General features: G+C 41.9%; 2 protein-coding genes across 10 annotated transcripts; one reads left to right on the forward strand and one right to left on the reverse strand.

The window, feature by feature from the left end:
* Positions 1-715: 715 nt before the first annotated feature.
* LOC111842499 (ras-related protein Rab-39B-like) lies at positions 716-4745 on the reverse strand. Of its 7 annotated transcripts, XM_023809185.2 has the most exons (4): positions 4518-4671; positions 3660-4115; positions 2449-2678; positions 716-2164 (listed from the first exon to the last, which is right to left on the reverse strand). In XM_023809185.2, the coding sequence occupies exons 3-4, from the start codon at positions 2661-2663 to the stop codon at positions 1738-1740; spliced, it is 642 nt and encodes a 213-aa protein (XP_023664953.1). In that variant the 5' UTR covers positions 2664-2678; positions 3660-4115; positions 4518-4671; the 3' UTR covers positions 716-1737. The 7 variants fall into 7 exon arrangements, with proteins under 7 accessions (XP_023664953.1, XP_023664963.1, XP_023664935.1 ...); XM_023809195.2 differs by lacking the exons at positions 3660-4115; positions 4518-4671 and adding an exon at positions 4722-4745; XM_023809167.2 differs by lacking the exon at positions 3660-4115 and having other exon boundaries at positions 4518-4672.
* Positions 3444-13874, forward strand: LOC111842455 (solute carrier family 35 member F2-like). Of its 3 annotated transcripts, XM_023809089.2 has the most exons (10): positions 3444-3555; positions 4345-4428; positions 6300-6423; positions 7280-7452; positions 8722-8849; positions 9350-9509; positions 10840-10996; positions 11317-11369; positions 11917-12071; positions 12640-13874. In XM_023809089.2, the coding sequence occupies exons 1-10, from the start codon at positions 3525-3527 to the stop codon at positions 12889-12891; spliced, it is 1317 nt and encodes a 438-aa protein (XP_023664857.1). In that variant the 5' UTR covers positions 3444-3524; the 3' UTR covers positions 12892-13874. The 3 variants fall into 3 exon arrangements, with proteins under 3 accessions (XP_023664857.1, XP_023664862.1, XP_023664865.1); XM_023809094.2 differs by lacking the exon at positions 4345-4428 and having other exon boundaries at positions 3451-3555; XM_023809097.2 differs by lacking the exons at positions 3444-3555; positions 4345-4428 and adding an exon at positions 4689-5636.
* Positions 13875-14009: the final 135 nt, after the last annotated feature.

Consider the following 14009-nt stretch of genomic DNA (forward strand, 5'->3'; position numbering starts at 1 on the left):
GTTATAGTGGGTAGGCTATAATATTGTGACATTGTTTATTTACCGGTCTATTTTATTTGTCTATTTGCGTATTATCTGCCATAGCACAGTTCGGGCTGGGAAAAAGGCATTTCGTTTTTATGTATTCAATTATATTAAAAGTGACAATAAACATATCTATTTTATCTTGTATCATCGATCATGCCGTAGCATAGCCTTCGGATTATGTGTAAGGATAAGCAAATATATTAGTAGGTTCTTCGATGTTTCCCAGTTTAATCTTTACACAAAATGAACTCTGAGATGTCTTTCTGTTATGGGAATATAGCAACAGGCATATATTCAGTACGTTTCGAATCTGCGCTATGTTAAATTTGCAACGCTTAGGATCTATCTTACTAGCAGTTCTATCAGTGGGTTTAACTAACCCGCTCAGATGGATTTCCACTAGATGTCACTGTCGACTAAGAAGAGACAAACCGGCCATAAAATTCTCACCAGTGATAGATTGACATTAAATGCGGACATAAAATCTTAACTACAAATTAACCTGCTCGAATACTTAAATTATGTATACAATGAATATAACAATTACATTTATTTGTATTTTCATAATGTTATAACTATTTTAATATTCTGTATGGTTAATCTGATTTGCGGTTTTAAAAACCTCTTGGTAAGGGCAAACAGAAATAGTGATGGTTTATTTTGTTTGCAAATACGCAAATACGTGCAATTCAAAACCAAGCAATATCATTTTAATTGCAAACTTGTCATAATAACTGCCCAACAATCTTTCAAATGGCACAATACATTTTCCAGTGTCAAGGCAATTCATATAGGCCTATGCAGTAGTAAATAATTTAACAGTCATCCAAAGCAATTCAGTCGTTGAATCATAGGTAGCCCGGCCTACACTTTAATGAACATCGCTGTTGCATTATGATTATATTCGAGTTTTAATTTTCTCATTAGCTTGTTCATGGGTTAGGCTATATTGCAATCAGTGACTTTCATTCGCTGTCTTTTGCTAGAATACCTAAATCAAAACAGTTTGAACTTGTATATATCCCGTAACGAAATCCTCATAAAATCGAGTTGTTTCGAAATATTTAGGCCTGTATGAAAATCTTTCCCTTCGTAACTAAATTGATTTTTCGGATTTTTCGAACATTTACAGATGTTCCAATGTCTGGCAAATTTTACAGAAAAAAAAATGGTCCCAGTCTTCCTCTGTATTGTTTTAAGTCTTGCATATTAAATTTTACTAGGATTTCAACGGCACAATAGAAAACGCCAAAGCATGGATGAATATATCGACTCAAGTTACCCTCGTTACAATCCAATGTAACTGACATCACCAAAACGGCACATTGGCTTTTTCAATAAAGCGAGTGACTGATTGATTGACTGATTATTTGCGTGAGGCAAATTAATTGTCTAAGGCAGTTGACGTGTACATGATATTTTACAGTGTTTACAGGCTTTTAAGACATGATACATCATTCTTACAAGAAAACTACGTTTATATACGTAGCAATTATATACAAGAGGGTAGGATACACAGAGCTGCTAAAAAATACAAGAACCTACAGTAAAAGCGTAAACCACGGCAATCGCAATATTGTCCAAGAACAATATGCAATCTTGCCTTACAGAGCAGTTCAGTGTATTATGTGAAAATTAATGTCTAAATAAAATTACAGTCTAGGTCATCTCTTTGGCTGCAAATCGGCACACCCCATTCTCTTGGGTTAGCTAACATGGGCACTTTCGACCGGGTTTTACCGCCTCCTCGGAAGAATGGACAACATTCGGGACAAAGCCACTTTTTACCCCTTCCCAGTCTTCCTGTATGGTTATGTCCCCATTTCTCACCCGTTCGTATATGTCTCTGGTGAGGATATTGAATGACTCCTCCACATTGACGCCGTCTTTGGCAGAGGTCTCTATGTACTTCATTCCAAAGGCTAAGGCAGTTTGCTCCGCCTCCTCGCGGCTCACCTGGCGCAGGTTGGTGAGGTCGCACTTGTGCCCCACCAGCAGAAACACTATCTGATAGGGTTGCATGTGCATTTTTGCTTCATCCAACCAGTTTTTTAGATGCTGAAAAGATCGTCGGTTTGTCAGGTCGAAGATTAGGAGTCCTCCCACTGAATTGCGGTAGTAAGCGCGGGTTATGGATCTAAAATGAAAATAGATAGGCCTATGACAGTGAATTCATAAAAGACAGTTTTCGACTGTTTTTTCAGCATATAATAAATAATATTTTTTCCTCCCATACTTAAACGCATAGCTTATACTTCTTGTTTTAGGATGCATTACAGGACATTTCCAACAAAACTTAGGCCACTGGTCATGCAGATGTGTTAAAAAGTTTACTGCACATATAACCTTCTTGCCCATTGACTATACTTAAAACCATATGAAAACCAAAATCTTGGTAAGTCGGAAACAGTAATCAGATACCTGAATCTCTCCTGGCCGGCCGTATCCCAGAGTTGGAGTTTGATACGCTTGCCTGGTTCGATCTCAATCAACCGGGCAAAGAAGTCTACCCCCACCGTGGGGTCGGATACGTCTGTAAATCTTCCCTCGGTGAACCGACGCAGCAAACAAGATTTTCCCACTGTGGAGTCTCCGATCACGATTAATCTAAACTGGTAGATCCAAATCGCTTCCATCACATCTCAGTTAAACTGTAAATGAATGACAAGTGGTATTTACTGGGTACAGTGTATGACTATGCAAGCAAGCATAGCACATCTGGTTAATGCGTCTATATACATAATACAAAGAGAATGACGTAGAAAAAAATATATAAAAACAAGAAATAACGCGGTATTTAAGCTGACGCCTTTTAAACTGAAAGACGAGTATTGTTTCTATTAATAAAAGCATAGTTATACATTAATGTTTCGCAGGTTACTAAAAGATTCCTTCCAGGCTATTAGTCGAGCTGTGACATTTCTGCAGACCTCAGATCTTCTACCTTTCCTTGCAACGACCTGTATATTTAAGACCAATATACTTAAGCATGCCCACCCCTTTTTAAGATACATACAACATTAGTCTGCTGACGAACAAATACAGAAGTTCAGCTAGTTAGAATAATCGTAAACTTGTTAAATGCTTTCGACCTCTGCATTGTTTGTTGTTTTTCTTTTATCAGTGACGTAGATACACCCGAAGCCTCTTTAAAGACATCACCGGTGAACATCGTACGGCAGCTCAGTCCACTAACGAGATCAACACACCACTTGCTCTGGAAAAGGAGTTGTCAGTTCAGCACCACGACATACAGTAGATTGGTTGCAGAATACAAAACAGCCAGACAGCGCTGAACCGTGCATATTTTGACGGACGTGTTTCCTAACCGAATAGTGAACAAGCATGGGCGGGGTCTTTTGGAATCCTGCCAATCGGAAGATATGAAGGCGGGTAACAAAGACGTATGGGGTTAGGTTGATCTCTTGGCAGACACACGAGGATACAGCGGTAGCGATAATGAATTAACTATCTGTATCTTCTGCGTTGACAAGGAAATGGATGGAGCGGAGCGGTCGAAATACACAGGTAGACCACAAATGGTGATATAAATCGAATGTTATGTTTTCTAAGAATTCAAACGCAAAGGCCATAAATCCAGCGCGTTCCCCGCATCAGTATAGTTACGGTACCATTAGCAAGCAGTCTAACGATAATTGACCCTTTAACTGTGTTTGGCTTTTTCATGTTGTCTCTCAGTCATTCCAAATGCTGAATAGTAACCAAGTAAGTTTTCGGGGCTGTGCGGGCAGTTTCAAGTCGTTAGTGTGTTCGTACTGGATCCGCTGGAGCCCGGCTTCCTAGCGAAGGAGGTCCCAGACAATGACACGTGTGTGAGGCCACACTCAAAGTCAATGCTACTTTTGCCGAGCGGGTATAGTTCCCCTGATAACTTCAAGCCGAACGATACGTTTTCGCCGACAGACGGGTCCCCCACGATTCACTTTGCCAGCCAATATACCCATAGGCCCATCAGGAAACTGCCAAGTATGCCAGAGTCCCAATCCAGCCTTCTTCCAGGTTATGGTGTGCTTCCCACATGACACACACTGCGGTGCAGCTGAGCAGTTCTCTTTTTCGAAAACGGGCTGAGGAAAAAAATTAAATGTGTGTAATACAATGCATTTGCCAGCTGATTTAATCTGTGCACCGTGTGTCACAATATAATGTAATAATATAGCACAATATTACTGTACGAGCGTAATTTGTGTTCATTTGTATATTGAGATCTTATTTGCTATAAAGTAATATTTAATGGAATACTGACATGTAATTTAAATGCTGTAAACGAGGGATTGATTTTTTTTTAACCACCAGTGAAGATAGCCGATGACTCGGAAGCTGAGCGGCAGAATGGGGGGTTTTGTGGCTGCGGCAGCGTCGACCCTAACCTACAAACGAGTGAGTACGAGCGCATCGCTTCCGTGTTTGATACAGGCATAACGAAATGACGATTTTATTAGATTGTTTTGGGGCATCTGCCGCCATACCTCTTGTCAAAGCGACGATCCGCTCTTGTCCGGCCTGTCATCGGTTATTTTTTGGGAAATCTCTGCAGTTTTAAGCGCTGAAAATCACGGCTGGGCGAAATGTTCGGACCCGTACACGGCTGCTATCCACGCAAGGGAGTATCTGACTTTCGATTTCTATTTCTTCTATTAATCATTGAACGACAACTGCAGAGAAACTCTTACTGTCGTATTTCTTCCGGCATCCGGTATCGCAAGCATGTGCAAATACGGCGCAAGAGTTCATCATTCGGAGCACTAAGCGTTATTTGGTCAATAGACGCACGTGCATAATTATAGATTAATATGTGAACATTTTATTTTATCTGGTATGTCATTTAAATCGGTCATTAATGTCTTTACTAATTGTTCACGATTGATTTATGTTTGTATATTAAATAGTACAGTGGTTCTCGAACTCACTAGAACTCGAATTTCCTGAAAGTCGAACAAACCAGTTTCACCTAGAACTCGATCTGAATATCAGAAGTCGAACCGTGAACGCTGACCTAATATAAATTGTATGCGCCAGGAAATGAGTCATACTACAATGCAATTCTTACTTGAATGCCTTCTTCACAGACTGGACGATTAACGAAATAAAGCAGCGCAACATTACAGTAACTAACAATAAATAAACCACTAACTTACGTGTACTATTAGAGCATTTATGTAATTTATTTAAACTTTATTTTACCAGGTAAATTAACTGAAAACCAGTTCTCACTGCTTTACGTGATATTCGGGAGAAATAGCAGATTACGCATTGGAACTGCCTGGGATACAAACGTCATGCGTGTAACTAAACTCTTCAGCCAATAAGGGCAAAGGTGTGTCATCACGGAGGCAGTTCCAGTTTGTGCAGGTCCCAATGCATCTAACCGTAAAGCATTGCGTCAGGATCAGAATGCGTTGCTTTAAGCCAGCGCTGTAAGCAAGTCGAACGCACCCAATGACCGGATTGGGGAAACAAACTGAAACGCGTACTTAATACAGAGGACTAATGACAACAACCAGAAAGCTGATCACATGGGGATCCCACACAAGGTTAATGAAGGGGCGTGGCACACGGAAGGAGCGGACGATCGGGGCAGGACGGGGGTAATGTTGGGATAAGATCTTTATCGTTTTGGAAGCCATTAAGAAAAAAATGCTCTTCTTGTTTTATCCTGTTCATTTTGTGTTTATATGCTTAAAAAAAAACATATTTAGGTGTAATTTTTGGGGGCCGGGAACCAATTAATTGGTTTTCCATTACTTCTTATGGGGAAAAATTCGATCAGAACTCGAACTTTTTAGGATTTGATCCGGAGTCCGGAACAGATTAAGTGTACCACTGTAATATTGTAGTAGTTCATATAATGAGAAGGGGGCAGAACGATTACTCACTTGGTGGCGCTATTGTCTCACACCTCCTCCGCTGCCCGTTCTCCGTTCTCTGCGCGCAGTTAGCTTGTTTTCTTTCTTCGTGGAATTATGTGTGTGTGTAAAATGTAACATATAAAGAAATATACTAGTAATGTAATATATTGTACATTATTAGAATATGCAGCAGAGCAGCATATGTGATGTGTAACAGCTTTTAAGGTGAGGTGTGCTAGATAGTGAGTTTTCGGTCTTCAGCAGGGAACCTGAATCTCTAACAAAGAACACAGAGCCTGCCTTCCGTGAACTTTGGCTGTCGCTTCATTATTCAGCCCCACTTGCTTCCTTCAGTAAAGTCCATACTGACCTTTGCTACACTCCTTTGTCACTTCCACCCAGGGCTGCTGCAGAAGAGGATGGGCCCAGAGGAGCGGGCGGCAGGTTCCATGAGCCCAGGACGCCTGAACAGGAAATCTTTGCTCAGCAGGCTGACTGCATACAGACTGAAGGAGATCTTTACATGGTGAGTTACGTCTTTCATCATAAAGTCTTGTTACACTAAAGTTGTTCTGATTTTGCACTGCTGATGTGAAACTGCTGTCTGCTCCCTGTAAGCAGTGTTTGACAATGTGGTGTGCCCCTGTTCACACTACATGATGTGTCGTCTTGTATTCAGGAGTGTTGAAGTCGTCGTGGTTTACACACTACACGACCGATCAGCGACTGGGGGTCACACACTATTAGAGCTTTCACTAGGAGGAATCATCGGCGAGTCCGTCAGGTGTCCAAACTGTTTCAGCACGAAATCACACATGAGAATGACACCAGGAAATCACAATTCTACTGTCAATGTGCTACAAATTGTTATAACACTTTATTCAAATGACAACACATATGCTCAACATTTACAAATGCGTGGCAAATTAGCTGTCATATAAATAGAACTTTCAAGAAACAGTATTGCATACCTTGGGTTTTTAGTGACTGTAAAGTTTGTTTATGTATATGTATGAATGTATGTATGTGTATGTGTGCATATATCTCATTGGCTGTAGCTCATCGTCACGCTCAGTGCCAGTCACTCTCATTGGTTGTAGCTCATGACTACACTCATTGCCATTTGCTTTCATTGGCTGTAGCTAGTCACCATGCTCATTGCCTGTATCTCTCATTTGTTGTAGATTTTTGCTGCCCTCGTTGTCAGCTGCAACACTTTCACACCTACAGAATTTGGAGTCGCTGACAAGTCTAGATATTTAGCATGATAGATATTTGGCGGGCATCAGTGACTCTGTGAGGACACGTTGTCAAGAAATCGTGGATAAAATCGTGTTGTGTGAATTTAGCATTATTTGTGACGTGATCGTCCATCATCACAGGCACCTCCTAAAGACACTGGCCATGGGTCAGGGCCTGTCGCTGCTGATCTGTGGGACAGCGGTCACTTGCCAGTACCTCGCAGAGACAAAGGTGGAGACGCCCATGCTACAGAGCTTCCTGAACTATGCCCTGCTGTTCCTCACCTACACGGTCGCTCTGGTCTTCAGAAGGGGTGAGCTCTTCTGTTTTTCTGTGAATCTTGGGAACGCGTTGAATTCTGACTTCACTATTCACATCATGAATAAGCGACTACTGCTCCTCCTGCGGGTGGTACCACTCATACCAAAGCACCTCTGTAGAGGGTGACACTGCATGAACCTCATCTGTACCTGTGTGCTGGGGAGGTCACAGTAGGCAGTTGTGGGTTCTTCCCCCCCCAATGGGGCAGTTCAGATCAGAACTTTTACTGAGGGTATGCTGTACAATATACTGAAGGGGTATCTCTGGGTAACACAGTATGAAGACATTGAAGGTTATGCAGTCAAGTCCCCAAATGGCCCCTGATGTGGTACTTAATTTTCATAGATCTAGTATCCAGCTGTATAAATGTAACAGGTAAGTGGCATTGTAACAAGAAGTCAGTTAGAGGTGGAAAGTTCAGTTCCAGTAAGTACAAATCCAGGCCAAGATTTTGTTTCAGCCACTCTGTGAATGTGACTCTTTTGTACCAGAGGTTTATTTTATCCTGTCGATATTCTTCTTTAATCACATTTGCATTTATATAGATTTGAAAATGACAATATTTTAAAAAAGCATTTAAAACATGTTTATTATACATGAAGTTTAGATAAGTTTAGGAGGGCGTTTCAAACTGGTAGCCCTTCGTATGGCTCAGTACCCGTGAAGCAGCTGTTTCAAAAAGGTTGGTGGTCCCTGCTTTATACTCATCTGGGTGGTTGAAACAAAATCCTGGTCTGGATTTATACTCTCTGAACCTGAACCTGAGCCTTTCACCTCTGCAGTGAAGTATGCAAACATTTGAGCCATAAAGTCTTGTTTGGCATGTGTGGAGGATTTTCATATCATTCTATATGTTGTTTTGTATTAATGGATGCGCATCTATTGCATGTCTTTTTGGGTTAACATTCTCTCCTTAGTGTACCGAGTATAACATTGTGTGTCTGCCCCTGCTCCTAAAGGGTTTCTGTGTGGATGAGTAACTGTCTTTAGATAGTAAACAACCTCAGTCCTGGGTGAGACCAGTGAATTAGTTAAATGGTTAACTGCTGAGTTAATGAAAAGCTGCACAGCCCTTCAGGAACACGAATGAAGTTTTATGTTTTTGAGTGCCGTCTAGCTGCACCATTAACCCATGTGACACACGTGTGCGTCACACAGCCCCCTTCCATTGTGCTGTCCATGTCGGCTGCCCCTGGATCTCGTCCCCCACAATAACATCCTCTCTGTTGGGGGTCTTTCTTTGCTTTCTTGTAACACACAGGTGATGGAAATATTTTGCAGATTTTGCGGACAAAGTGGTGGAAGTACCTCCTAGTGGGCTTGTCTGATGTGGAGGCCAACTACGCAGTGGTGAAGGCATACCAGCTAACCACTCTGACCAGTATACAGGTTAGAACCTAGAAAATTTATGGTGGACATTCAGTTGCTTCTTTGTTGTAATCATTAATAACAATATCAATAATAATGATGTGCCCTGCAATGGGTTGGCACCCCATCCTGGGTTGTTCCCTGCTTTCTGCCCGTAACCTCCAGGATGGGCCCTAGACTCTGCGACCCTGAATAGGACAAGCGGTTATAGAGGATGGATGGATGAGTGGATGGAATAATAATAATAATAATGACGATGATTTTATTTCTCTTCTTGCCTGTTTTTACCTTTTGAAATGTCTTTGTGGATATATAAAAATTTGTAGGATCTAATTAAGGACGTACGACTAACCTTTCCTCCTGAGATTCAAGGCTACGGTTTTTAGCACATCTTGGCTTTGACATAATGTAACTGATAGCGGACCTCTCCCCCGGAGACGATGCCTGCAGCGCCACTGCCGCTCCTCTGCATTCTTATCTTGTTGTGGCTCCATGAGAAGGGCTTGCTTCCTGTTTTCCAGCTGCTGGACTGTTTTGTGATCCCCGTATTGATGGTGCTTTCCTGGATATTCCTTCGGACTCGCTATCGGGCGATCCACTATGTGAGCGTCGTCGTTTGCCTCCTCGGGGTGGGGGCCATGGTGGGGGCCGACCTGCTGGCCGGGCGGGACCAGGGATCCAGTAAGTACCAGCAGCTGGAGGAATCGATGCAGATTATTTTTTGTATGTTATCTTTCCCAGTTTTTCATTAGATAATATCCTACATGTCCAAAGGAAACTATATTGCATGAATTGTCAATGGAGAGCTGCTACTTTCCCAGCAATTTCACAAAAATGATCATCCTGTGATGTCACCCTGAGACACTTTTATTCTCGTTGGTCCTTTATGACACACACATCATATTCCTAATTTTTCCAACAATCATTGGTGCCATAAATAGGTAAAGCTTATATATTACAAAAACGTTTTCTGGCAAATATAGGAAACTGCTTGTTGTACTGTATGTATTTTTAAATGTACATATGTACTGACAAAAAGCATTTTTTAATGATTCCCCATAAACGTCAGATATGATGTTATTGAAAGCTTAAATAATATGAGCATTAAGAACTTGACGAGAAAGAGATTGGCTGCTTATAACTTTTCATCTGCACAGAAAAACTCAAAAAAGGAAAAAAACCTGTGAAGCCAATGATTACCTTGGATGTGTCAACCTAATAGGAATAACATTTTCTAAACACTGAAATCTTGTCTTAGTCTATGATGGTCTATCTGATAAAGCGATGTGTTTAGTCAATGCAGCCTGCTTGTCTTGCTCACTCTGCCCCCTGGTGGTCGTGTGCACATACTTCTTTGTGTTGTCTACATGCATGGTCATCTTGTTTGTGTCTGCTGTCTCACTTCTCACTACTGTGCTTTGCCCACATGGCATTGGTACTGTGTTACAAAGGTAGACATCAGATATCCAGACACAAAAGGTTGTAGCTAAAACAGCAGCAACATCCAGGGATTCTGGAAGCATCCTGGGAAGAGACAAGGAACTAAGCTAGATGAGGGGATGGGGAGGACTGTAGCATTATATACAAAAGAGTAAAAATTACACTTAATTAATTTAAACATATTTTATTACATTATGGCCATGCTTTTTCTGTATATGTCACACAATGGTTTACTAACTTCATAAACACTTTGCTCAGTTACACTGATTGAGACTGAACTGATTCAGATGTGGACACATCAGAGAGGGAGATTTCAGGTCCAGAAAATACAAATCCAGACTAAGATTTTGTTTCAACCAACCAGTTGAGTTCTCTGTGACTATTTATACTTGACAGGTTGGTTGAAACAAAATCTTGGTCTGGATTTGTACTCTCAGAACCTGAAATCTCCACCTCTGGTGCACATATACCCAACATCCAGTCAGTATCACTGAGTGTAACCTGTCACTGCTTAACTTTCCGTCACCATAATCATATGGCGTGGTTTTGTTCTCTCGCTCGACCCCCATAGCCAGTGACATCCTGCTGGGAGATGGGCTGGTGCTCATTAGCGCCGCCCTGTATGCAGTCTCCAATGTGTGCCAAGAGCACGTGGTGAAGAACCAGGGTCGAGTGGAGTTCCTAGGCATGATGGGACTCTTTGGAACCCTGATCAGCGGCATCCAGATGTAAGCTGTGATGGGATAAAGAAAGCCTGGGGAGGTGGAATGGGATTGGTCATGTGTAGCTGTTTTTAAATGCCATAGGCTGTTAGTGGTTAAGATGTTTGCCTCTGGGCCAAGAGATCACGGGTTTGAGTCCCACCTCTGGTACTACCATTATTGGGTTCCTGAGCAAGACCCTTAACCCCAACTTGCTCCAGGGGGACTGTCCCTGAATTTAGAAAAAAATGGAAGTCGCTCTGGATAAGAGCATCCGCTAAATACTGTAAATGTAAATGCGTCATTGCTTCAGTCCATGTCAGCATACCTGTTCTCTGGGCTTGCAGGGCTATTTTGGAGCACAAGTCTGTAGTGATGATCCCATGGACCTGGTGGATAGGTGAGGCCGCATGACCATGTTCTCTCAGTTGAAACTTTATATAATTGTATTGTTGATTATTTTACTGAAATACTTTCAGATAATATATTTCACATACAAGCATACAAGGCATTTGGTCTATAACCTTTATGTTTAGTTTCTAGTGTTTTCCGCTAGATGTACAGAAGGTTCACTTCTCCTGATTGTCACACAACCCTTGTATGTTAGCATCTCCCGGGTTGCTGGGCAACTGTACGACTTTAAACAGCTAGTTATTTTCTTTCTTCTGCCTCTGGACATTTCTGCTCTATGTCCTGTATGCAGTCTATCTTTCTGTACATCAGCCCCACAAATCGTGATACATTGGTTTCAGCTCATGGGAACTTTAGTTACACAAAAATGTTCTGAGGGCATATGATTGGTTGAGAGATAACCAATCAGATTGTAGAGGAAGTGAGTCTAAGCAACTTGACACGGGACCAACCAATCAGATTGTGCCTTGTCTTTATGGGGTTACTGATGATTTGGTTTGGATCTGTTTATTAACCCCCCCCCGCTATCTCCACAGTCGTCCTATTCACCATCTACGTCTCCTGTATGTTCCTGCTGTACAGCTGCATGCCCGTGGCATTGAGGTTGACCAGTGCCACAGCGGTCAACCTCTCCCTGCTCACTGCTGACCTGTTCAGCCTCTTCTGTGGCCTTTTCCTCTTTGGCTACACGGTGAGCGATATCCTACAGCTGGGGTGGGTAGGAGGACCGGGGATACACTCCACATTCGGGCCTTGAGTTGACCTTTGAGCTTGCTTTTAAAATTCTTCCAGTGACTTATTCTGTCTTTACATTACTTTATTAACAGTCCGTTTTCTCAAGCACCAGACTGTTCATGTCTTCTTGTTGGCACAGGTCTGCCTTCTGGGGTGGTCTGTCCACCATGGCTTTCATTAACTTGACTCTCTTAGCTGAGTATTAAAATGTGACAGCTGGAAAATGTTACTGTGTGTGCACAAAGTGTTTTGCTGTTTATGGGTTGTGCCACGCTCTAATTTTTGGCAATGTTACCGCTAGTTTATTCAGCTCGTTACTGCCAGTCAGTGAGTCCTTGCAATAGAGTCCTTGCAGTAGGTTTAATCCTGTTCTTTCTTTATACTGTCATTAATTATAAGATTTATAAACATTAGGTGAAGACCAAGTGCTAATCTTCTTGGTTCTTTATCAAAAATGTCATCTGACGTGGCCTTGGCATAATAGCATACATGCAATTGATCTTTCACCCTTTCTGCTTTTGCAGTTTTCGGGCCTGTACATCGTCTCCTTTGTGGTGATCACCGTGGGATTTGTCATGTTCAATGTCGTGCCCACGTTCGCTCCAGAAGGGCCGGCCAGACTTGACAGGACCCCGGCACCTTCCCTCAGCGCTTCCCTGGACAACTACTTCAGACAGGAAGTGGATGTGGACAAAGAGGGAGATGGGGGAGGGGCTACGAATCGGCTTCAGTGGCAATCACGAGACCATGCTGGTGAAACTAGCACTAAGTTTTAGCTTTGCACTTTGCACTTTAAAAAAAAAAAAAAGGAGGGGCGAGGGGGGTTCCCCTACACCAGGAGTGGTGTACCTGATCCATGGAGAGCTGCTGTGTGTGTGGATTTTTGGGATGACCTCTCAATCAGCCAATAATTAAGCAGTGGTTTTCAACTCCAGTCATGCCACTGTTATAGGCTGATTGAGAGGCCATCCTAAAAACCCGCACTGGCTCTCCATGGATCAGGTACGCCACCCCTGTCCTACACTAGCATTATAGTGATTCATGGGCATCTTTCATGTGCTGGAACATGTAATATTCATACATCCCTCTCGCTGTAGAGGACACGTCGGGTGAAGGAGAAGTTAATTAAACTCTTTACTATCTCAGTGTCAGACATTCACATTTTCCATTACAATGTGGGTGGGTAGATTGCTTTGAGAATCTAAAGCACTTAGAATTAAATTAGTATTATAGTAATCCTTACAAAGGGATGTATTACTACATGGATTTTCTAAATGTTTTTGTTTAGTTTCAAATGAGGTGCTATATGCAATATGGCCAACAAGCGGAAGGATTAAAAATGGGAAACATTTGTTTTTTATGGGTTTGGTTATCAGGTCACTCACCATATTATTGTTTTGTTTGTTTTTCCAATTTGTACAAAATCATGTGAATGGTGTCTTGTTATCTCCAATTCAAATTTTATATCCATTTTCGGACATATTTTGTGTGACGTCCAAACTTTTCTTGTTAAATGGGTCAAAAGTGTCTGAGGCTGGCCTTGTGTCATTTTCGGCTAACAATCCTGGAAATGTGCATTAACTTCCACGGTGGAGACTTCGGGTGCTGTCACCACCAAATAGGGTCAGATCTGTAAGTCAGGTCATGATATACCGGCGATACCAAGGCAATCTGATGGCGTGAGCAAGGCAAGGTCATGACCTCTGTTTGATCAGTTCACAATCAGGTTTGTACAAATAAAAGATTTTATACTGACAAATGGTCTATATCTGTTTTTAATATCATTACTCAGCTGCCATTAAATCGCATTGGATGTAGAGCAAACACATTGGTTCAAATTGTTATAGCAACCGAAGCATTTTATAGTCTTGAAAGTGAAAGCAAAAACTAAGTT

The sequence above is a fragment of the Paramormyrops kingsleyae genome, chromosome 18 (genome assembly GCF_048594095.1).
Source record: "Paramormyrops kingsleyae isolate MSU_618 chromosome 18, PKINGS_0.4, whole genome shotgun sequence".
Lineage (NCBI taxonomy): Eukaryota > Metazoa > Chordata > Actinopteri > Osteoglossiformes > Mormyridae > Paramormyrops > Paramormyrops kingsleyae.